The 24,589-nt window shown below is 59.7% G+C and overlaps 1 protein-coding gene across 1 annotated transcript in view; it reads left to right on the plus strand.

Moving 5' to 3' along the window:
* The window catches only part of LOC111145795 (NIMA related kinase 6), an 82,415-nt gene that overhangs the window by 51,876 nt on the left and 5,950 nt on the right, over positions 1 to 24,589 (plus strand). Inside the window, exons 5-8 of the mRNA XM_022501012.1 lie at positions 3,037 to 3,147; positions 7,601 to 7,709; positions 8,047 to 8,154; positions 18,243 to 18,337. Of these exons, the coding sequence (XP_022356720.1) occupies positions 3,037 to 3,147; positions 7,601 to 7,709; positions 8,047 to 8,154; positions 18,243 to 18,337 (423 nt within the window). The remainder of the gene's footprint in view (positions 1 to 3,036; positions 3,148 to 7,600; positions 7,710 to 8,046; positions 8,155 to 18,242; positions 18,338 to 24,589) is intronic.

The following is a 24,589-nucleotide window of genomic DNA, read 5'->3' on the forward strand; positions in this document are numbered from 1 at the left end:
TTCGTGAGAAGCTGGGCTGGAAGAGCTCGGTGTCGCGTATGGCGTGTGGTAGGAGCTCGGTCACAGGCAGCCCAGGTCCTCACAGTTACAGCATCTGCTGCTCGACGCCAGCGCTTTCCCAGCTCCCCAGCCTGCCCACGGGAAGTCAACAGGACGTTCCCCGGGTACGAGGTGTTTCCTGCAAAACAAAGGGAAACACAGTTCTCAGAGGGGCCGTGAGGCGACACTCTTTGCTTCATTCATGCCAGGACCCAACCCCAAAACCTCCCGGTGCAGAGGCTGGCAGACGTGGGGCAGGGCGGTGGGCCCTGTTGGAAGACGAGCACAGATCATGTGTCACACAGAGGGTTGTGGGCAGCCCCGAGCGTTGGACACAAGGATGCAGCCAGCAGGGGAGGCACATTCTAGACAGACCGCTGTAGCACGTCCCAGAGGGGCCGCAGGTGGGACAGAGATTCGAAAAGGAAAGCTGCGCCCTTTATTGTCACCTCTGCCTTCCTCACCCCCCCCCACCCCGGGCCAGCATCCAGCCTTCGGCAGCTGCCACCACCACCAGACCTGGCCCAGGGCCTCAGGGACAGCTCCACCCTGTGGAGCTGCGGGTTGTGAGGAGAGGGATGGGTGTGGATCGTGGTGACACAGGGGAGCGAGAGGGTGGCCGACGCTGCCAGGAGAAACTGCACTGGAGATGGATCTAGAACCCCAGATACCTGAAGCCAGAGCGGCTGCTCCTCCCTGACCTACAAACCCCAGAACCCAAGCCATCCGCACCTTTGGAGCACTTCTTATATTTTGGCCCAAGCCTGTCCACTTTAAGACACACCTGAGGGGTGTCAGTGAAGCGTCTGACTGTTGGTTTCAGCTCAGGTGGAGATCTCAGGATTGGGAGATTGACCCCTGCATCAGGCTCTGTACTTAGTGTGGAGCCTGCTGGAGAGTCTCTCTCCCTCTTTCCTTCCTGCTTGTGTGTGTGCATGCACACGCTGTCTCTCACTCAGACAAATCTTTACACACCGGGGCTCACCAACGGACTACAGACTGAGAAGGGGGCTCTGGGTGGACAGCGGTCCGTGGTGACCAGACCAGGCTCTGGGCCCATCTTGGTCCCGGAGTCAACCCCTCCCCTCAGGTCTCAGGGATTTCCCCCAGCTGACCTCTGGGGTCCCTTTTTGCCCCAGTCTGTGCCTTTGTGCCCAGCCGGGTATTTGAGGGAGCCTTTGCCTTACCTCTCCTCCTCAGCATTGCCGTATGAGCAGGGAGAGAGGCCTCCCCATCTTCTCCCCAGGAGCCCACACCTGGAGGGAACAGCCCCTTTGACTGAAGCGTTAATTCCCACCCAAACCCCCTCCAGTTTTTCTAAGTCATCTGCGGAATGGTGATGCCCGACCTGCTGATGACCTTGGAGGGTCTCTGGGATTCCTCCCTGAGAAGGGTGTGCAGTGTCCCAGGGAAGTCATGAGGTGAGGCCCAGGATGGGGCGGTGACAGAGCGGGGGTGGGGATGGGGGGACTAGTGTTTACCACAACAACAACAGCAAAGCGACCAACTTTACGAAGTGCCACATTCCATTCACTTTGATATTCTGTTGTAAATGAAAAATATATCTGGAATGCGATGCGCTCTGAGGGCAGCCGGTATGATGGGCAGTGTTAGCTCCAGGGAGACCTCAAGACAACATCTGGGTAAGATGATTTTTTGACAAAGGCACCAAAACAACTCAGTGGATGAAAGAAAGACTTGCAATCCCCGGTGCTGGGAAAACTGAACGTCCAGATGGACGGAAGTAAGCCTGGACCCCTACCTCACATCGTACGTAAAAATGTATTTGAAATGCATCATAGACCCAAATGTAGAAGCTGGAACTAGAATTAAAATGTTTGCAGGGCAGCCTAGCAGGACAACTGGTCGAGATGGGCAGGAGCTGGCTGCGGCTGCGGGAGGAGCCAGTGCACCCACACCCGGGTCAGGGGCTGACCCAGAGCAGGGGCCTGAGGACTCCAGCAGGCAGAGTGGAGCCCAAGGAGACACACGGCCTGCAACAGAGGCCATCTGATTGAGGTGTGCCCGCCATCCAGAGCGGGCTTGAATAAGTGGGGGGAAAAGAATAAGTGGGGGACGGCATAGCCACATAATCTCTCCCAACGTCCCCCCTCATTTTAGAATCCAAAGGCGGGCATGGGTCGGCACAGCATAAACACACGTCCCCCTCACTGCAACTTCCAGGCCTTCTAGAAAATGTGTGCTAAGGTGGCCTCTGCTTGTCGGCTGACGGGCGCCCCCGTGGACTTGGCCGACCCGGCTCTGGCAGAATGTTGGAGTCCCCTCTGTTTTCCCAGACCCTGGAATCGTTTTGGTGGAAACCGTCAGCTTACATTATAAGCAGTTGCCAGGGTCTGTCCCCTCTCGGCCAGGCGGGGACTGGCTTCCAGCCAGTGGGGTGCTGTCCCATCTGGCAAACTCGAGCGCACCACGGTGGTTGGGCCAGAGGCCGGGCTTCGGCGCAGAGCTAAGCACTCAGGGCAGCTTTCATGCCAGGAATGGTTGGGGTTTTTCCAGATTTCACAAGGGTGTGTCAAATGGAGGGTGGGAAGGAGGAAGGGAGATGGACATACTGGGGAGCACCAGCTGCAGGCCTGCTGAGCCCAGCGCTAGAGCAGGGGGAGGAAGGTGGGGGCCCTAACCTTGAAGGTCGTGGGGGGCAAGGAGGAAGAGGAGCAGGACTCTGTCCAGGAGTGTCCGTGGAGTCTCAGCACAGGAGTCTCCACATTAGACATTACAGTGGTCTCAGCCCATCCAGTCCTTACCACTGCCCTTCAGCGCATTGTGCCCATTATACAGATGAGGACACTAAGACTCAGAGATGCAGAAGGGCTTTCCCAGGGTGGCCCAGATCTCCCTGACTCCCAGGCGTCACTGTTCTCTGCAGCAAAGCCAGGGCTTGGCTAACAAGGGCCGGCTGGGAGCCAGCACGGGGCAGGCGCGGGGCTGAACTGGCCCTCACTGGTTCTGCCTCCCCATCTTTCTCTCTTTGGATAGCAACTGAACCATCCCAACATCATCAAGTACTTGGACTCGTTTATTGAGGACAATGAGCTGAACATTGTACTAGAGCTGGCCGACGCGGGGGACCTCTCGCAGATGATCAAGGTAAGCGTGCCTGGCAGGCCGGCCAGCTGTGGGATGGGTGTGCAAGGACCCACAGAGCCCAGGGTCAGGCAGCTCCCCAGCCTGGCGAGTGCCCCCTCGAGCTCCAGCCCCATTTTCTGGGAGAGGTCCAGCCAAGGACAGAAAGCAGTCCTCTGGCGTCCCACAGCCTGTCACTTCTGCCTCATAGAAGGAACGGGGCCAGAACCCTGTGTTAGGTCAGAACCCCAGCTCACAGAATCTGGGGAAGTGTGTCATGCATCCAACCTCCCAAAGGAAAAACTGAGCCCAGAAATGCTATGAGACTCACCCAAGGATGCCCAGTCACGTGGGGGACAGAGCCATGTCTGTGTGGCCCAGCTCTGTTTCCCAGCCTGTGACCCTCCAGACACCAGCAGCCGAGTGATTACCTTGGGGCCCCTCCAGCGCTTGAGGGACACCCTCATTCCCGTGTCATGGCCAAGGCCGGGGGTCTTGGAGAGGCTGAGTTATTTGCCGGGTCTGGCTCTTGCTCTGCCTCCCACGGCAGCCCCCGCAGTACTCTGACCCCAGCGCCCCTCCTCCTGGGGCCCAGGACCAGGCCCACTGTGAGTCTGGACTTGGGAACCATCCCAGTCCCATCGATGGAGCACCCAATCTGAGCCACAGCCATGCCGAGCACACATTTCACTCACCAGGTGCACACTGCCCTCAGATAGCCAAGCTCAGAAAGGTTTAGTTCCCTGCCTGAGGCTGCACAGCCTCGGTGTGGGCCCCCAAGCTCAAGAGCCTGCTCCCTGCTGTCTTGGCCAGCCTGCATGCCGGCGCTGTGGTTCCCCCCATCAGCCTCCCCGCTGCTCCCAAGCACGGCCAGTGACGCCGGCGCCCCCACCTCTCTCCCAGCAACACTTGCAAACGGGGCCAGACATGGATTCTCCGTCTTTCCCACCAGGCGCTGGGGATTCTGAGCAATTGCTCCACGCTTGCTCTTCTGAAATTTGGCTCCTAGGAATTGGGGCGTCGTTGGGAAGCGGCATTACTTGAGCTGTTATCACCTACTTTTATATTTTCGTTGACATATTAATGTGTTTGCAGGGATGTTAATCTCCGCACGGATCCCTGGTGGGAACAGATGTGCTCTATCATGTCTCAGTTCCTCCTTCTCCCCCCCCACCCCCACTGCCATTCTCCTTCATGTCGTTCTCCTGCCGAACACGCATGCACCCCGCGCACGCATGTGCCAGCCCCCGTGCTGAGACCACGGTGTGGGTGCTGCCCGCAGGGGGCTCTCCTTCTAACAGGAGGGCAGACCCATAGATGGACAGTCACCAGCCAGTGTGAGTGAGCCAAGTTCAGGGCCTTATGCGAACCCAGGAAGGCTTCCTGGAGGAGGTGACACCTGACCTGAGACCTGCCAGAAGAGCAGCGGTCTAGTGGCACAACAGCTTGTGCAAGAGCCCAGGGGCATGAACAGTCCAGGGTCCACAAAGCTCTGGGTGAGGTGGAGGCAGGAGTTGAGAGGGAGGTGAGGTAGTCAAGCCACCCAGGGCCTCACCGTCCAGCCCCAGGTTTCGAGACCTTGCCTCAAGGTCAGCAGGGAGCTTCCTAGGACTCACGGTGGGGAGTAGACATGGTCAGCGTTGTGTTCTAGAAGAAAGGCTAGATGTTCAGCAGAGGAGGGATGGGGGTGGGGACGGAGGTAGTGGACAGGAGATGGAGAGGAGACAGAGGAAGGGCCCTGGAGTGTGGCCCATGGCGAGGGTGCTCCCCACTAAGGCCCCACAGACCCCAGACTCCTTGCAGCCTCTCAGTCCACAGGTTGGGGACTGGGGTCAAACGGTGGTGGGGTAGGAGTGACTGGGCAAATCATACCCCTCACCCACAAAGCTCTGCTTCCCTCTCTGTCCTGGGGATGCGCTGGGGACGAGCTGGGGACTGTGGGAGCCACGAGGCTGAGTGTAGGCTCCTTCCGGGGAAAAGAGAGGAGGGAGACATATGGGTGTCTCACACCTTGCAGTGCCCCCTCCCCAGTTTTCCTCCCCTTCTGTGCACTTCTCTGGCCTCCTTGGGGGGCCATGAGCCCAAGGTTCAAGTCAGTTGCTCCCCCATGGGGCTTCTGGGGCAGCATTCTGGCTTCTTGGCCCCATCTCAGGAGCCCTCTTTTCCTGGCACGGGGCCTCCTCGCCCACGGTCATGGGGCCCTTGCCCCTTCCTGCCTCCTTCCTCCTCCTCCCTCTGCTGCAGCTCCAGGCCCCTTACCTGCAGGGCCTGGCTGGGTGCTGCCCCCAGCAAACGGGAGAGGCAGGGCCCGGCAGGAGAGAGACCCTCGGTCTGGAGCCAGACACAGCTGCTCGACCCTCCTCCCTTGGGCTGGTCCCTATGCCTCAGTCTCCCCATCTGTAATATACCCAACGCAATGCCTGGGGCGTGGGAGGAGCTCCATTTCCCGGGCCTTTCTAACTCTCCGGCTGCCTCTGGGCTTGAGGGGGAAATCGGGGCCCTGTGAGGGCTGTGGACTGCCGCCGCACCACGGCCGCCCCACTGGGCTTGCCCGGAGGCTGCTGACCAGGAGACCCTGCGTCCCAGGGGCTCTGCTGCCTCAGGCTGAGCAGTGCCACCACTGCCACGGTGCCAGCATTATTTATGATGGACAGTGAAGCTGAGAGTTGCCGCCACCCCAACACCCACCAGAGACTCTGCGCCTTCCCGCTAAATGTCACACGGCACTTACAGGACGTGACATTTAGAAAATCACCATTCACAGCTGAGCTTCAAAGCTGTAATGAGGATTAACCAACATCACAGCGTAAATAACGCTGCAGCCCAGCCCACCACGGAAGCCTGGGGTGGCCGGGGAGGGGGGATTAGGGTCCTGTGCTAGCAGTCTGGGCTATAGCTTCACTCATCCGTGAGGTCCCCCTCCAAGAATGGAGCCTCAGGAGAGCCTCTGGGGCTTTCCTGCCAGACCACTGTCTTCCAGCTAGCACGATCCCGTTGTTGGAAGTGCCTGGATCTGGTCCCAGCTCTGGCGCTCCAGCTGGGTGACGTCAGACAAGTTCCTGAACTTCTCTGAGCTCAGTTGCTCATCTGATGGTTACTGGTATCACTCGAAGTTAATGTTCGAGTTAAAGTTAAGTTAAAGTTAAGAGCTTGGCCTTAGGGGCGCCTGGGTGGCTCAGTGGGTTAAGTTTCTGCCTTCGGCTCCGGTTGTGATCTCAGGGTCCTGGGATCCAGCCCCGCATTGGGCTCTCGGCTCAGCGGAGAGCCTGCTTCCCCCTCTCTCTGTCTGCCTCTCTGCCTCTTGTGATCTCTCTCTCTCTCTCTCTCTCTCTCTCAAATAAATAAATAATCTTTAAAAAAAAAAAATTAAAAAAGAGCTTGGCCTTTGTAGGCTGAAGGCCCGGGTTGGGCTGTGACTGCCCCTTATCACCCCTGAGCGGCCCTTAGTTTCCTCATCCATAAAATGGGAGCTGTCACCCTGCTGAGGGCCCAGCACGGAGGGTGCACGAGGCAGGTGCTAGGGAGATGTTACCCCAGCTCCTGTGTTCCATGCTGCACTCCCTTCCCCCGGCCAGGCGTGTGTCCCGGGTCAGTCCCTGTCCTCTGTGCACAGAGCAGCTCCAGGACCGGTGGGCCTATGGCTTCGCTGCTGGCTGCTTTGGAAATGATGGTTGTTCTGAGGCCAAAAGCCTCTGGACAGCAACCTGGTCCTCAGGTTCCTGGTGTGCAGGCATCATTGTCCCCGCCGCTCTCACGCATAGGAGACTCCCCAGAGGGACGTGGACGACGACCTGTTTTCCATTTGCTCCTTCCAGGGCATGTGGTTACTTAGAGCGCGCTCAGGGCAGCTTGGGTGGTTTGGGGCTTTGGTTTGCTTTTCTGGAACATTAAATACGTTTCTTCAGGCAATGAGGTCGGTTCGTGGCCTGTCAAAACTGGGGGGTCCATTGAAGAATGTCAAGCCATGTCCTCGCGGTCCCTGCTGCCTTGGTGAACCATGGCATGCCCTGAGATTTGCTGGGGTGGCTGTGACTTCCCCACCGAGCCTTGGGTGCCCAGTGTCTGGGCCAGGCTGGGGCTTGGGGCCGAGACCGTCCTTGCTGGCCCCCTGCTGCAGGGAGCTCCCCAGCGGGCTGTGGGAAGAGAAGGGCGTGCGTCTAGAAAATGCCTACGCAGGCGTGACTGTGAGCAGCCTTCAGGGTGCGGTCAGCACAGCCGTCTAGGACACACACACACTCTGGGCCCGGGCTGCTCCAGCCTCAGGGAGGTCAGTGCAGGGCCGGGGGCTGGCGGGGGACTGTGGACGGCACTTTGGGCTGAGGCACAGCTGGGGACACTGCCCCCTTCATCCCAGACTTACTGTGGGTTCAGCAGCCTGCCCACCCAGCCCATGCCGGGTGCTGGCTGCCCCTGGGGACAGGACAGAGGCCCTGCCCTGCGGCCTGTCACCAGACCTGTAACCCTTCACTCCCCACAGTACTTTAAGAAGCAGAAGCGGCTCATCCCCGAGCGGACTGTGTGGAAGTACTTCGCCCAGCTGTGCAGCGCCGTGGAGCACATGCATTCCCGCCGTGTGATGCACCGAGGTACGTGCGGGGCCCTCCCTGAGCCGCAGGCCCTGAGCGGGGGGGCGGGGGAGGCGGGCAGGGGAGGCCAGGTGCCCCCAGGGCCCGGGAGGCCGCATTGCCTCTGCTCTCTGTAGTTCTGGGGACATCCATGAGTAGGTGGAACCACGCTGTGTCACCCAGCCAGGCGGGTGTCGAGCACGGTGCCTGTCTTTGGGGGCATCAGAGAGTCCAGCTCGGGGCCCCACACGTGCCCGCACTCGGAGCCCTGAGGACGGCCACGGTGCTCCGTGCAGCCTGTCCCGCCCCACCCGCCCTCACCTAGCCCCGCGCCAACCACCTTCCTCTTCTTCTGCAGACATCAAGCCCGCCAACGTGTTCATCACAGCCACCGGGGTCGTGAAGCTTGGTGACCTTGGCCTGGGTCGCTTCTTTAGCTCCGAGACCACCGCAGCCCACTCCCTAGGTAAGGAGGCCTGTCCCACGTCCCAGCAGCAGCTGGAGGTCCTGCGTGACCACGTGGGGGGAGGCGAGCGTTCTCCCCGCTCGGCCTTTGGTTCGTTAATGCCAGAAAATGCCTCCTTGAGCCCTAGACCTCACTTACCTCTTCACGCCGGTGACCCAGAGGGGGGTAAACTGAGGCCCGGAGAAGCCTTGGGTGGGGCTCCGCTGCGCCCTCACGCGGCTCCACGCCCCTTCCGGAAAGGACGGCATCTTGTGCAGCTCTCTGGCGGTTGGAGGCAGCCGCCCGTCGTTCTCGTTGCTCTGTCATGCTCCCCACGTGGGATTCAGTCTGCTCCTCCTGGGTGGGGGGACATTGGAGCTAGTTCCAGTTTTTGGCTTCTAAACAGGCAGTTTTGAAGCTTGAGGGACAAAGTTCTTACCCAACAGGAGGAGACAGAGTGCCGGGGAGCTCGTGGGGACAGGGAACAGGGACCCGGTGAGCTGGAGCGCAGGGCACGCAAGGTGCTGCAGGACGGGGGAGGTGGGGGGTGCCTAAGTGTCGAGCTTGCCAGGCTGGCACCGTTCCAGGAGCTCGGGAGCACCCAAGGGCTGGACTTGGCACACACTTGGGCAGGTATGGCTTTCGGGGTACCTGCAGCGATGCCCAGTTCAGAATCCATACAGCGGTATGGGACTGGGTGTGACTTGCGGAATGGGAGAGGACGAGCCGTTTGCATTTGATTAGGATAGAGAAACCCGCAGAGCCCCCCACGGAACGTGGACATAGGGTCCCCAGTGCATGACAGCAGGGCATCTCGGCGTTGAGCCAGGGCCAGGCGGGAAGGACTCAGATATGGCAGGCACGTCCTGCCCCCACCCGGCCCGTTCCCGGCTCTCCAAGGTGTCGTCGGCCAGGCAAGGCGTTGCTGGGCGAAGGCTGACCTCCTGTCTCGGATCCCACCCTGCCCCCATGGTCTTCTCCGCCCTGAGCGGCTCCAGCCCGCAGGCCCCCATGCTCCCCGCCAAGTGCCTGCAGCACGCCGGGAGTACAGCGAGCAGCTGTCGGCGACCGCGGAGGTGCTTTCTGGGAGACACTCTCTCCTGGTGGAGTCTGTCACTGCCCATATGCTCCCAAGGGCTGAGGGGCTCTCGGGGCGAAGCACACAGTCAGGGGAGAAGTGCTAACTGGGACTCGACAGCTCCAAGCTGCTGGCCAGCATGAGCGAGTGTGTGTGCGTGCGTGCGTGCGTGTGCCCATGACTGGGCGGATATCTTGAGTGTGGGGGGTGGAGTTTGAGAGCACGTGCAGGACACACCATCCCCTGAGTTTACAACACTGTACTCACACCTCCAGCAGCCATGAGGGTCCGTCAGATCCTTTGTGCAAACGGGGCATCTGGAACCCGGGAGCTGGACTGATTCTTCCCAGTGATGTAGTGGCAGAGCCAGGACTCGAACACCGGCCTCTCCTATGGAGCCCATGCTTCCTCTGGAAGCCGGGGGCTGGGCCTGGGAGGGTGGTGCCGGCTCTCCCCACGCAGCCCGCAGCCCATCGTGCTGGGAGGAAGCCTTGGCTTCCCCGGTTCCCTCCGACCCTTCCTTAGGACAATCCAAGTGTTTTGGTGAGTTTGAGACTGTTTACCTCTCTGATTTAAGAGCTTCAAAAGGTCAGAAATTCAAGGGCAACTGCAGAAGAGAAGAGTTCAAGCCACTGGCTCTGTCCCCTGTCAGTCAGGCCCCTCCACTCCGTCCCTCCACGGCAGAGACTGCGGCGCTCGTCAGAGCCCGTTAGGATCACATCATTAGGAACGGGCGCAAATACGGGCTCATCCGACAGGGTGAGTTTATCGACTCAGACTGGTGCACTTATTATATTAATGAGAAAGAATTGGAACTTGGGAAAAGGCTGCTCGCTATGCCAGGCTCTTCCCGAGGCCTCTGAGCAGCAGCCCGGCTGAGTGACGGATGGAAGGAGCCCTCCTGGGGGCCGCGTGCCCATGTCCAGGAGTCATACCCCCATCCCCCCCGAGCTGAGAGGCTGCGGGGAGCACGGCCAGGCCCTGCTCCCAGGACCTGCTCTCAGAACCGAGGGCTGGGCTCCACCACAGGCACAGCCCAGAGCTGTAACCTGGGATGCAATCCCCCAGACGCAGGGGAAAGGCCCCCTCTCCACTGTGAGGGTCTGCAAACAGCCAACTGAGCCTTCTACACACACTTGGTCAGGCCAGAGATCGAACTAATTGCCACTGCGTTGTGGCTCCGTGAGGATGCGGGGTCCGGGCTCCTTCACCCTCCATGTGTGGCTGTGAATTATGTATCCACCGCACCTGTGCACCTACTATGCAGGGATGCTGGGGGGGGTGGTGCAGCCACGTTGCCCTGGCAACCACCTCCTCTCTCGGCCCCTGACCCCCAGTAAGGCTTGTGCAAATCCCATCCCCTCCTGCCTCTCCCCTCCCAGCCCCCTTCCCGCCCCTGTATTTGCTAACACGAGGCTGGCATGAAAGGGCATTAGTCATGCCATGGCCGGGCTGACAGGTGCGGTACCCAGCGGTGGCAGAGCGGCTGCCTCGGTGTCAGGAGTAGGAGCCGTAATTAGAGCGTGGAGCAGAATGAGCGTCAGACGAATTACCAGACAGCAGATCATCTTTGTCAGCAAGGATTGCATACATAAAAATTAAGTGACAGTACACGCCGGCGTAATGAAAGAAAAATGAAAGATTTGCCTATACACAGCTCACAAGCTACAAGCAAGTGTCTCGCTTCGAGCCACGGCAGCAGCTTCAAGACAAATGGTAGGGCTGGGAGCGCAGGCCCCGCTTGTTCAGGAGCAGTGACAGGGCGGCCCCAGGCTGGGCCCAGGGCTGGGCAGTGCCGGGCCTCACCCTGCCTCTCAGGGCTGGGGAACAGGTCCGATCGGGGGAAGCCCCATCGGGTGCAGTAGTCAGAGTGCGCTGGCTTCCCCATGCTGTCAACCCCTGGCCTGACCACAGGGCATAGCTTCCTTCCTTCTCCCTTCCCCGAGCCGACCGCCCTGGCCCTGGGCTAGGGGCTAGGGACTAGATAATGCAGCCTTCCCTGCTTTGAGGAGGCCTGCAGACAGGTGGGGGGACAGGGACAGTCAGTCCCACAGTGGACTGGTAAAGGGGTGGGTAGAGCCATCCAGGCACGATGTTGGGCTCCCCATCTCTAAAGTGCCCTGCCAGACTGGGACCCGCCAGGGGCCTGGGGCTGCATCTCCCCCTCCCAGGGCTGTCCTTTACTTCAGTTTTCTTGGGTCCAAAGAGGTGACTCAGTGAAAAAGACCAGGTTTAAAAGATGTTGAGAAAACATTCTGCTTTTTAAAAAGTCATCCCAACAAGATTTCTGATCTCCATTTGACAGACAAGGACGCTGAGGCCCAGAGGGAGGGGTACCACATCCCTGTAAGTCACCTGGCTAGCAGGGACGAGAGGCCCTTGGGGTGTCATCTCTCCTCCGGGCAGAGCCACAGCATGCTGGGAGGTGGGCTTGGGTCCTAATGAGCTTGAGCTCACTGGACGCCCAGACATTTGGGGGTGGGGAGCCCACCCACCCTCCCAGCGGGGGGTGGGGAGCCCACCCACCCCCGCCTGGGACTCTGGGGGCTTGTTCTGGGCAGCAGGGAAGGAGGAGGGAACGTCCCGTCCTTGCCACGCTGGCAACTCCTCGGAGCCTGCCCGTGCACGGCCCCTGGTGGGCCCTGGGGAGCATCTGCTGAGTGGGCACGCGGTCCTCACAGCTAGGCGCCCCAGGGGATCCCATCAGTGGGGTACAGAGCACCGTGCAGACGCCTTCCCCGGACCTACACCTCCCATCCCTGCGGCCCAGGTCGCTGGGGAACCAATGGCCCAGAAAACCTGCTTCAGGAGGTGGATCCAGGTTCTGAGCACTGACCTGGCAGGAGGCAGGGTCCCAGGAGGTTGCATGTGGCTGGCGAGAGGCACCTGGCTTGTCTGCCACACCCCTGGCATTTTCAGGGCACAGACTCTTCCTAGATGAGCTGATGCCAGGGAGGGAAAGAAGGTCTCCAAGGGGCCCTCAAAGGACGAATGGAGCCTGGCTGGGAGACAGACTACGGCTCAGCTGTGCGTTCACTTGTCCACTTAGCAGGGCACGGGCCGGGCCCCAGGCCGCTCCCCAGGAAGGCCCCTGTGCCCCTTAACAGAGGAAAAAGCCCCAGGTGCCACAAGGGGAGCACCTTCGCCGTGTGATGCCCTGCAGGGTGCTCCAGCCAGAGCCGTGAGGGGCCATCCAAGACGCCCCCTCACCTCTGGAGAGACCCCAACACGTGGATAGTGGGGTCCTGCCCAGAACTGCAGCACTGTAACATTGTGTGACCCGATGGGCGGCTCCGCTGGAGACCCTCGATGTGGGAACTAGATGGAGCAGATGTTTGTACGGATGTAACAATCCAGAACTAGTCCATGCTGAGGAAAGTGCAGTGTTTCCTCCAGGGCGGGGCTCCCCCCATCCCAGGGCCGCGGGCCACCCAGCGTAGGGCTGGCTGGTGGTTTGAGGGGGACCTACTGACGTGTTGTGACACAGGCGAACCTGGTGGGGGTGTGTGTGTGTATGCGCGTGCCTCCGTGCATGTGTGTGTGTGTGTGTGTGTGTGTGTGTACCCGCCCAGAGGGCCAGAGTGGGGACCGCAAGGACAGTCCGGAGAGGCCTTGCCTGCCAAGCTGAGCACCCGGCCTTTCCCCCGTGGGGCGGAGCAGCCAGTCTGGTGTGGGGGCAGAGGAAGGTGTGGGGAGAACAGGACAGGGAGGCTAAGCCAGTGCGTGGTCCAGGCCAGTGAGGTGGGGGCAGCCACTGGGGGCAGAGAGGAGGGGAGCCCCCACAGGATGGGGGGCCTGGTGGGGTGGTAGGGGTGGGGGGGTTTCCTAGGTCAGATCACAGACAAAAACGCAGATCCCAGGGCCCAGCTCAGAGGAAGCCGCTCAGGTTCCAGAATCTGGTCTTCGCTCCCTCCCTCGTTGTCCCCCTGCTCCCTTTGCCACCCTCAGTCCCCCTGTCCGCAGCTCACCTCACCCTCCGGGCCTCCGCGGGGCCTTCCCAGAGCCCTTCCCCTTGCATGTGTGGGTCAGTTGCACTGTCCCTGTTTTCCACAGAGGGAAACCAAGGCTCCAAAGGCTGAAGAGGAGGACTCTTGAGGACCCTTGAGTGCAACCCGTCTGTGGCCCCGATGGGCAAACTGAGGCTGGGGAGAGAAGTGCGCGCAGCCCCTCGTCCGCGCGCCGGCCTGTGCGGCTCGGGTTGCACCGAGGGTCCCAGCGTCCAGGCACACCTGCAGCGGGGGGTGTCGGGCGGGGACCCCACGTTTCTCCAGCCGTTTTCAAGACTGCCATGCAGGGAAGAAGTGCGGCCCACAGACGCCAGCCTCTCCTGCATGTGAAATCTCTGCCTTTTTCACATCTAATGAACACGTTTCAAACACGGCGAGCATCTCCAGACGCAGCAAAGTTTGTTTTGACAGGAGTGGCTCGTCTCCCGGATGCGGCCTCTTTAATCAGCTTCCGCTTTGAGGTCCCACGTCCTCCTCTGATATCCACCCAGTTTGAAATCCGGGAGTTCTAGGCAAAGACGGCGCTGGGGACGCTGGCGCTGGGAAGGTCGGGGTTTGCTAGGCTCCCGTCCCCCGCTGTGGGGAGCGATGGTGGGGGCTGCCAGGAGCTGGCGGGTCCAAGGAGAAGGAGAAGGGACCTGGACAGTCTGAGCCCCTACGGACTCTGTGCGGCTGCTTGGCCGGGGCCCCTGGGGCAGGACTAGGGCCCGAGCCGGGTGAGGCCTTCAGAGGGCTCCTCCTCTTGTCAACGTCTCCCACTCTTCCCCAGAATTACAGCTCCCCTGGGGTTTGCGCCTACATCCTCGGGGCCCTGCTGCAAGCTTGGAACTTCTTTGAAGTGTCTCATTTTATCTTGAAAACTCGTGCAAGTTGTGCGTCGTGCTTCGTAATGTTTGAGTATCTGATGGGCTGGAAAACGGGTTTTACAGACTGAGTCCAAGGAACAGCGGGCAAAACACCAAGCACCCCAACTTTAAGGCTTGCAGACGGGGTCCGGGGCCTGGAGAATCTGCCTAGGGATGGGGCCATGAGGACCCAGTACCCGGCAGGGATAGGCCAGTGAACGCTCAGTGAACTCTTCGCACGTTCATTTGTTCCCCAGGTGTATGAGCATCTAAAAGCAGGTCGGGGGTTGGGGGAGGCTGTGCGCGGCTCCGCAGACTGTGACGGGCGTCAGCATCTCCCGGGAGCTCGCGAGAGAGGCAGTGTCTGAGTGCCAGCCCTGGAGATGCTCAGCCTACAAGTTTGGGGTTGGGCCAGCTTCCAGATTATCAACAGTCTCCCCCCAGGGATTCAGCCGCAGCTCCCGGTCAGCCCAGCCGTTCTCTGTGTCCTTCTGGACACTTCCGAGGGCTGGCAACTCACTCCTTCCTGATGGGCCCTCTCCTGGGAGGGCCGAGCGCAACATCAAGTCTCAGTCAACATTGGATGCAGAAGGACAGATAAACAGGTGGACAGGTGGACGGATGGACAGACTGATGGGTGCATAGATAAGCAAATGATAGGTGATGGTGAGTGGGTGGATGGACGGACAGACAGACGAATGGATAGACAGACAAGTGGATAGAGAGATTGATGGACAGGTGATAGAAGGATGGTGGGGCACATGGATAGAAGGGTGGATAGATGGCCGCCTGCAGCCCTGACATCTCGGGAGAAGGTCCATATCACCTTTGGGGGTTTGCCTTCCCCTTGCACTGTGGAAACGGGGGTAAAAGCAGAAAGAGCTATGGAGAGGTTGAAGATTGGGGGGAGCATGGAGGAGAAGGAGTTGTAGTACTCTCTTTCCTCACGTTCCCCAAGGCTTTCCCCACACGCAGGCCTGAGGAAGGATCTGGAGCCCCAGCAGAGGAAGAAAGTGGTGACGGAAGAGAGGGATAAACCGAATTTTCAGGCCTCACTGAGCAGCCGGCTCTCCCTGGCCGGGGTGGGGCAGGGGAGGGAATTGGGGCTGCAGCTGAACCTCTCTGGACCACAGAGAGCCCCGGAGGCAAGGGGACCAGCAGATGCAAAGACACAGAGGCAAACTGAAGAACAGGAGGGATTGGGCCAGGGTAGCTGTGTGTGGGACTCAAGCAGAGACCCGACACTGGCTGTTTTCTCTAAAGTGGGCCTGGGCCCTCCACAGGCCATCTGTCCCCGAGTTCCTCCTCGAGAAGCTCAGGTGGATCTCAGATGGGCAGAGGACAAGACTGAGGGTGGCGAGAGGCGTCAGGGTCAGGCTGTGCTCCTGGTCCCGAGGGGCTGGGCCAGGGGTAGGAATGCATGGTAGCCAGTGGGGGACACTGCTGTCCCTCTCTGGGGATGGGACCTCTGACCTCCATTCACAGCATCCTGGGCTCCAGAGTCACGTACACTGTGGTCCAGAGCCGCTGACTGAGAGCTGTTTGGATCCCATGCTGTGGTTTCCGAGTAACAAGTCATTCATTTCGTACTTGCCCATTCATTTCGCTCCCTCGTGACCAGAATATACAAGGGGCTGCTACTTGAAGGTTAGTTTGTTTACAAAACCCCCCAAGGATTCATATGTTCACTGACAGCTCTTTCTACTGAACAGCAGTTAGCCCGCTGATAGGATGACACATCTTTCCAACATGTATTTAAGTGATGGCTGCTGTCCTTATTGGGGATTATTACCACCCAAGGGTGGTTGGTGTCCACACAGAGCAACAATCAGGGAGTCCCTCTGGGGTAGTACATTAAGTAGACGGTATGTTAGGCTGCAAGAAAATGGTATGAGCAGTGATATGATGCAGACAGATTCATAGCTCAGTGAGGAGGTGCTTAGAAGGTGCCCCCTGTGACCTGGTCCTGGGCAGGGCACTGGGACCCTTTGGAAACAATGTCCTGCCCTAGGGAGCTCAAGCCCAGAGCAGGACTTCCCTCCTCCATTCACAGCCTCTACAAGTTCGCCGTAACCACTCCTCACCTGTCTCTAATGAGATGAGACACACAGGAAGATAATAAAATTTTCAAAGAGCTAAACTTTTCAATGGCAAGGACTGTCCCTAAGTTTGAGCTTATGAGTTTTTCCACTTATTCTGGTGTTCCGTTGTCTTCTCTTTTTAAAATAATAGTGACACCATCAAATGGTAGTTGGGGCTTTGTATTTTTAAAACACCCTTACCTGGCAGAACCAAAGTTGCCCCGAGACTTCTTTGGCCCACAGATTTCTGAAGCCTGGACCCCTGCCTTGGGGTGTTTGTTCTCCCCCAGGGTCCCGTGAGTTGCATGGTGCAGGACTTCCCTCCTTCCTAGGTCAGAAGCCATGTCTCGGGCCCAGCCTCTGCCGAGCTGGACTCCGGCTCCTGACTTTAGCTGGACCAACAGCAGCCACCATCACGTTTGTGTGGGATCTGCAGGCCTGTGAAAATGCTCTGTGTAGCAGCCTTCAAGGTCTGATTTCGAAGTATCCAGAACAATCATCCTCCAATCAGACCACAGATCTGGTTACAAACCCAGACTCTGAGCCCCTCCTCAGCCCGGCCAAAGCAGCCCCTCTGCTGCAGTGTGCATGCCTCTGGTGACAGCGAGCTCACCCCCTCTCAGGAAATCCTCTTCTCTCTGTACGGTTCCAGATCACCACAGGTGTGCCCCTCTGCTTTTTAACTGAGATGTGACATCCATACATGTCCCATTCTTGATAAAAATGCGATTGGGTAGTGTGTGCTCTTCTGGCTTTCACTCAGACTCCAGTCTGTGACTTCGATCCCTTTGGGGACGTGTACCTGAGGTTCGTTCTTGTTTGTTGCTGTGTACTATTCCATTATGTGAGTAGGCCACACTATCAATTTATCCGTTCTTCTGTTGACTGGCGTTTGTTTCCAGTTTCTGGCTATTAGGAGTAAAGCCACTTTGCACATTCTTGGTCATGTCTCTTGATGGACAGAAGCACTCGTTTTCCTTGGCCATTTCCCTGGGTGCAGACTTGCCAGGTTATGGTGTCCGTGTTATTTTCAGCTGTAATAGCTGCTGGGGTAGATGGTTCTCCAAGGTAGGGGTACCATTTTTTGTCCCTATCAGCAACACGCGAGGGTTCCAATTTCTCCACACATCACTAAGCTGGATTTATAGCAGACTTTTTAACTTTAACTATTCAGGTGGGCGGTGGTAACTGATGAGGCTTTTAATTTGCATTGCCCTGATGACTAACAAGAAGAAGGTCGTTTCATGTGCTTCCCAGCCACTTGGGGGTATCCTCTTTTGTGAAGTGCCCTGTTAAGTCTCCTGCAAATTTGAGGGGGGGTGGTTTGTCTTTTACTTAGTGATTTATAGAAGTTTTAAAATATATTCTGCATATGGGGTCACTGTTGGGTATATGTATCCTGAATGTTTTCTCCCAGCCTGTGGCTTGCTTCTCAATTCTCTGAACGGTCTTGTGGGGGAACTGAAGTTCCTAATTTTAATGAAGTCCCCATTTATCAGTCTTTTCGTTTATGGTCACTATCTTTTCTGTCCTTGGTTTGATATAAGAAGTCTTGGCCAACCCCAAGTCTGGACCTGCCGATCGGCGGCAGCCAAGAGCTCACTCTCTAGAGCCCAGAGATCTGGGTTTGAACCTCAGTCCTGCCGCTTTCCTGAGCCTCCATTTCCCCGTCTGTAAAGTGGGTGTGCCTCACTGCAGGACTGTCGGGAACAAGAACGTGTGAACACATGTGATGCGCTCTGGTCAGCATTAACGGGTTGGTTTTTTCCCCCACTGTGGAGAGCCTTATTGGGGCTCTTCCAGGAGTCAAGCACTCACCTGAAAGGACAGTTGACCAATCGTGTCCCAGAGCCGGATCCCGCATCCCGGTCCCCTGGACGCTGCCCAGCCCCCAGACTGAGTGTCAGGTCTCCAGCAGCTTTTCATGCCCTACCCAGCATGGAAGCCAGTCTGGCCCAGCCCTCTTGTCTGACTGAGGAGGGGACAGGAGGAGAGGGAGCCCGAGGCCCAGTCTCCCCAACGCCCAAGGCTCCCTCGCCGCTCACATCCTTCCCTGCACAGAGAGGAAGCACCCACCCACTCCCGTCCTGTATTTCAGTGGGGACGCCTTACTACATGTCACCGGAGAGGATCCACGAGAACGGCTACAACTTCAAGTCTGATATCTGGTCTCTGGGCTGCCTGCTGTATGAGGTGAGTGTCTCTGGGCTTTTGGTGGGACGTGCGTAGCAGGGTCCCGGCCTGGGCAGGGCTCACCCCACCAGCTGCAGGTGGGACCGCAGGGATGGGTGACGTCCATCCTCCTCTGGCATGGGCTCCATCTGGGTCCTGGCCTTCACCCCACTCGGCCCAACGTCTGCCTGATTAACCACGTCAGGCTGGAGGAACTTGTTAGAGGCGTGGCTGGTGGCAGACCGGGGGTGATGTCACCCTTGGGCAGCTGCAGTGAGAAACAGGGTCCCGTGTCTGCCTGGGTGACAGAGGGGGCACAGGCTTCCCCAGCTTCCCTGGTAACCAGGATGCGCTCATCCACTGTCGGTCATTCACCTGTGCATCAGGCCTCACACAGGGCCCTGGGGACAGAAGGGGTCACCTCTGGCCCGTGCTCCCAACACGCTCCTCACAGAGGGCGGCCACACTTTCCCAGGCTCAGCAACACGGGCCTCACTAAAGACCACTGTCCCCTCCCCTGAGCCATGAAATGGAGCCACCACATGGCCATTTCCAGATCTGGTGGCCAGTCTGGATGGAGGGACGGGAATATTTCTGAGTCTTAGCAGGCTCAGACAGAAGATGACGTGAACACGTTGTGACCAGCCTCCCCAGAGGTCTGGGAGCACAGGCCATCCCGAAGCCATGATGCCGTTGCAAGCCCCCAGGGGAGGGAGGGAGGCCTGAGCCCTCCAGTACCTCCAAGCTGGCGGCCACAGCCTCCAGCATCCTGGGCTGGACCACCTAGGGCTGGGCAGCTCTGGGATTCTGTCCACTTGATAAGCCCGCCTCCCCATCTGTAAAATGGGCCTGGTCCCCATCCCGCACCGCCCCCATCCGGATAAATGAAAGAACAGACTGGAAAGGCTTTGAAAAATCCTCCAAGGAGCACAGTTTGCTTTCAAAATTGGAACCTTGATAGTTTGTCTGCTTTCCCCAGAGCGAATCTGAGCGTGTGTGGGGTCTGGCTCGGAGTGGATAAGCTAAAGAGGCTTGTCAAGCTGATGTGGCCTGTGACTGCCAGGCCAGTGACGCTCAAGGTAGTGCCGAGGGGGCCCCCGGGGGTGTTTGGGGGTCACAGAGACTGGCTTTTTTGCTTCCTTGGGACTGTGGACTCTGGGCCTGGAGCACATGGAGCGCAGGTATGATCTGAAGGAATAAGCTGCCCACTGCTGGTCCGCGTAGGGTGTGCAGTGGCTCCTGTGGCCGGGGTCTTTGGCAGTCGGCCCACCTGTCCCTGCGTTACTGAGTGAGACTCTGAGGTCAGAACGGGTCCCTTCCCAAGGTTTAAAGTTCGCGACGTCTCTGTTTTAAGAGCAGACGTTTCATTTTAAAGAACTGGCCCAGAGGTTACAGAGGAAGCAGGTGGCGTCTGTGCCTGGGACCCCCTTCTCCTGGAGGTCAGCAGTGTGGGTGACCCACACTGTCATCTTGAAGCGACTCAGTCCCTGACTGAGATGAGGCACAGACCTGCTTTCTGGGACCCCGCAGGGCATCTGCTGTGGGAGGAATTCTTTGAATGGCCCCCGAACAGGAGCAGCCAGGCTGAGGCGGTGCCCGGCTGGTGGCCGCAGTGGGTCGGGGCGTGCGGGGCGGTTCCTGGCCCTCGGGTGGAAGAGGGCTGAGTTGCGTCTCCTTCCCCCATCTCGGTCTCCGTGCACAGTCCGGCTGGTGTGGGGCTCGGGGGTCTGCAGTGGCTGTGGGTAGGCGGTGAGCTAGGGAAGGACAGCGGGTGCGGGAAGGAATCCGGAGGGAAATCAGCATCTTTGGCAACAAGAGAAAAGAGATGAAAGTCAGCACAGTCGTCAGCAAGGATGACAGGAAAGAAACGCGTGTAGCCGGTGTTCCACGTGCCTGCACGTCCCTAACAGCCCCAGAGGGCTGGTTTGATTTGGTTTTGCTGAGGAGGAATTAAAACCAGGTGGGCAAACCTTCAGCGTCACACAGAACCTCTGATCCTAGGGTCTGTCACCCAAGATGAATCACGAGTTCGGGGTCTGTCCAGCCGTCTCTCCAAGTCCAGGTGAACACTGTGGCCACCGGGCCTGCGAAGGCCAGTGACAAGGCCAAGCCCAGGTCATAGGCCAGCCCAGCCCTCCCCAGGCTCCGTGCCCCAGTGTCAGCAGCCCTGCTCCCCTGCCCAGGCCTGGGGTCTGAGGAGGGGCTTCCATCCCCCGCCGCCTGGGCGTCGTCCACGGCATCAGTCCACAGGGTTAGGACCTGCTGCTGGGGGCTCCCCAGGACCAAGCAGATGCCCTCAGTGTGGCAGGGCTCCAGGGTGTGCGAGTGTGAATCCCAGTGTGCGCGTGTGTGTGCTTGTGCAGGCAGCTGACTCGCGGCGGTAATTCAGGTGAGCGCGTGCGGGGCCCTGGCGTGGGCCTCCTTGGGTCGGAGGGACCTGAGTTCAAAGCTCTGCTCTTCTCGCTTCCTAGAGGCCCTGGGGGGCCAGTCAACATCTCGCTCCGGGAGCGTCCCTGGAGTGCACACGGAGGGAGGCTGGCTCAGAGGAGGCCCCCAGCAGTGGCAGGCAGGGGTCCACGACTCACCCTCGCTGACCCCGCACCAGCCAAGTGGCCGGCACCTGCCCCCTGCCTCTGGCGGTGAGGACCCCGCACCCGGCCACCTTCCCCTTTCTGCTCTGGCCAGCGGGAACCTGAAGTGCAGCTTGGACTCTGCTTCCGTGGAGGACTCGGCTCTGTCCTCCAGGCCTCACGGGTCTTGTCCCCGGGCCGGGGGTGGGTTGGTTCCTCTCATTTTTCCGTTCTGGGTTTGGGATTTCCGGAAGCTGCTTCCTGCCTTGGGGAACCCCGAGGGTCTCTGACATAAACAGACACTCGGGCGAGCAGGGTGTGAGACCTGGCTGTGACGGGCAGCGGTGGCCTTCTCCCGGCAGCCAGGGGACGGCAGCTGGCTCCCCGTGCTCGTGCCAGGCCTTCGGCACAGAGCCGCTCGCTCCCCACGCAGGCCCCACCTGAGCCTGGGGTCCCGGGAGGCGGTCCTCGGCGTCTCATCTCTTCTGTGGCCCCTGAACAACGTCTGACCAGGCTCCCCAGCACCAGGCCCGGGTCCAGCCGAGCTCATTAATTTGTTGGCAGCTTGTGGAGCCCCGTGGCTCGCAGCCGGGGAGGGACGTCTGGGCAGTGGGAAGTCAGGGAAATCCGTCAAATCCTTTGGGCCTGGTCGTCCTCGGGGGCAGGGGGCCCAGAGCTCCACCCGAGGGCCCGAGGCCTCCCACAGAAGAGGGTTCGAGTGGCCCCAGGAGGATGTCAGGCCCCAGGGGCTCTGCCCCAGGCTGTCACCCCTCTCCCCGCTCCTGAGCCCTGCGGGGAGCGGAGACAGGGAGGGAGATGCATCTGGGCCCAGGGCTCGGTAATTGGGAGGAAGCCTCCCGCAGACATGGCTGGCGCTCCCGCTCCCCAGCCTGTGGCGTGTTCCAGGAGCACCAGCCTGCAGAGCCGTGGCGGGGACTCCCCACCCGCACACCCCCTCCAGGCCACCTCTGCAGATTCAACGTGGCCCAGGGGGAGGCTACCTGAGCCAGGGTGACCTGAAGGGACAGAGCACAGCCCTGGCCTTCCCCGACCCCAGCCTGGGCCGGAAGTCTTGGGAGCCCCCTGTGTTGGTTTTCTCCGGCTGCTGTAACAGATTACCACAAAGCTGATGGCTTCATACAACTTATAAAATTACTCATTTGCCGTTCTGAGGGCCCGAAGTCCAAAAGCCACTTCAGTGGACAAAAGGCGAGGTACTGGCGGGGCCAGTTCCTTCCACAGATTCTACGGAGAATCCGCTTCCTTGTCTCTTCCGTGGAAAATGGAGAGATTTACCTGCACTCCTTGGCTCGTGACCCCCTCTTTGTCCCCCTCTGGCAACTCACCTTCTCATCCTCCCCTTACGAGGACACTTGTGATTACATGTAAGGCCCACCTGGAGCACCCAGATCCTTCCCACTTGGGGTCCTTGAATGGATCACACCTGCTGAATCCCTTTTGCCATCGAAGGTAACAGGTTCACAGGCATCCGGGATGAAGATGCAGACATCCCTGCGGGCCTTTGTTCAGCCCACTGTACCCCCTGTCGCCTGGGCAGCCAGGTGTCCGCTGAGGACCCCCTGAACCCCCCTGAAGGTTCTGATGTTGACCCCAGGCTGGTGAGGAGCTGTCACGGAGCACTTCGCCTGGCTCGTCCTCCCCCGGCGTGGGGGCCTGCTGGGACCCGTCTCAAAGAGGTCAGCCTGAAGAGGAACAGGCCGACGGCTCAGCAGCAGGGAGCGGCACTGCCCTAGACTTTGGGGTGAATCACGAGAGTCCCACGAGGCTACGCAGCGCACATGTACACGCGAGCTCAGCTCTGGGCACGGAGCTGACGGAATTGGCTGGGCCAGCGCCGGCCCCAGAACCTTCGGCAGGGGACCTTCTCACGGCGGCCTCAGCGGACTGAGAGCCGGCAAGAAAGCTGCAGGGGAGCCAGACTGAGGACCAGCTGCCCCTGGGACAGAGCCCTGTTTGGAATTCTCGCTGGACCCAGAGAAGAGTCTGGGTGTCCTTTGGCTCGCGAGGGACCAGGGCTGTGGACCACGGGGTGATCGGCGTCTGTCGTTCCTGGATGTGTTCGGGAGATACTAGGTGACAAGATGGGTGTCCTGACAGGGCGGGAGTCCAAGGCATTTGCTGTCATCTCTGCAGTCAGAGTCCCCTTCTCCCTCTGACATCTCAGATCACACACCAGTGTGTCTGAGCCCCGCTGGCAGGGGGCGAGCGGCCACACTCTCCCACATGCCTGGCTGTGTGTCATCCCGATCACGCCAGAGAGGACAAGTTGCGCATCTGAGGAGCAGCGCTGAGAGCCACGGCTCTCGGTGTTCTGACGCGGCCACCAGGATCGGCCGGAACGGCGGGTCCACCGCCACGTCCACCAGGCGGCGAGGGGGTGGGGGTGGGGGTCTCCTGGTCACCAGTGCCAGGATCTCCTCATTCCGGATAATCGTTCTAATCCCAGCACCTCGAGCAGACCCAGAGGTTCCTTCACAGCCCGGCGCCCTGATCCGGGTGGAAGGCGCGTAGCCGGCAGCGGGCACGGCGCTGCTGTCACTAGACGCTGCCTTCGTGGATGGAGAAGCCACTGTCTCGGCCTCCCGCGGTGGAGCCCTCTGCTGACCCCGTTCAGGACAGTGTGGGAGCGTCCCGAAAGGGAGGAGGAACGCTCTGAAGGGGCTTGCATCCCCCCTAATTTCTGGGGCCCTTTGGGGATCCTCACCGGCAAGGTCTGTGCACATCCCAACGGCTTGTTGAAAAGATTAGCCAGTCTCCCTCCCGGGTCCCACACACGGGAAACCAGGGCCTGTGTTAGGGCACCAGCATTTTTAAATGTTCTTTCTACTCTGAACAGAAACACTTTCCAGGAAAATCCATCTTAATCATCCAGCCACGACTCGGAGGGCACCCAGCTCACCCCGAGTGACCGCCCTCGAGCCTCAGCTGCTCTCTACCGTGGCAACAGATGTCCTTTTGAAACTGCCCAATTAGCCCTTCGCACCGAGGCTCTCATTTCAGCTGCTGGAACCGCATCACCCGAGCGGTGCCATTTTACACACTCGGCAGTAGGCCGGGCTCCCCGTCAGGCTGGCGGGGCCCTCAGTGGGCTGGGCCGATGCCCTTCCCGGCCCAGGGGTCCCTCGCTGTAGCTTACCTGCAAGAGGGGATTCCACAGCCCTCCTCCAGGGGCTCAGAGCCCCTGGTCACGGGTGGAGAGGTGAGGCTGGCCCCGAACGCCCCTCCGAAATCACTCGGCATGGCCCTGGCACCTGGGCCCGCAGGTGCTTCCGCACAGGTGCAGACCCCTGGGCCTGGGTCCGAGGAAACCACAAAGTCTCCAGGCCGCACCGTGCTGCCTCCTCAGAGGCCTTTTGTAAACCCAAGAACGTCGCCTGGGCTCGGAAGCCCCCTGGGCCCTCCTGAAGGAGGTCAGACCTGCCCATGGGGGTGAGCAGAGGACGGGGTCAGACCAGACACTAGAGCTCGTTGGGCACCTGCACACCCAACACCCACGGCCTTCTCCCCGCCCTGCGCTAGGGCTCGCTGGCCGGCCCTCGGGGCCTGAGGCCAAGTGAGGATCCCTCAGGGGGCCGGGGAGCCCCAGGCCGAGGAGTCTGCACGAGTGGCCTTGGCAGCCCGGCTCCCCAGCGGACAGGCAGGCACAAAGACCCGACGGCACTTCATTAGCAGGAGGCGTTGG

This window comes from Enhydra lutris, unplaced genomic scaffold (genome assembly GCF_002288905.1).
Source record: "Enhydra lutris kenyoni isolate GAN:26980312 unplaced genomic scaffold, ASM228890v2 scaffoldscaffold13, whole genome shotgun sequence".
Taxonomy (NCBI): Eukaryota; Metazoa; Chordata; class Mammalia; order Carnivora; family Mustelidae; genus Enhydra; species Enhydra lutris.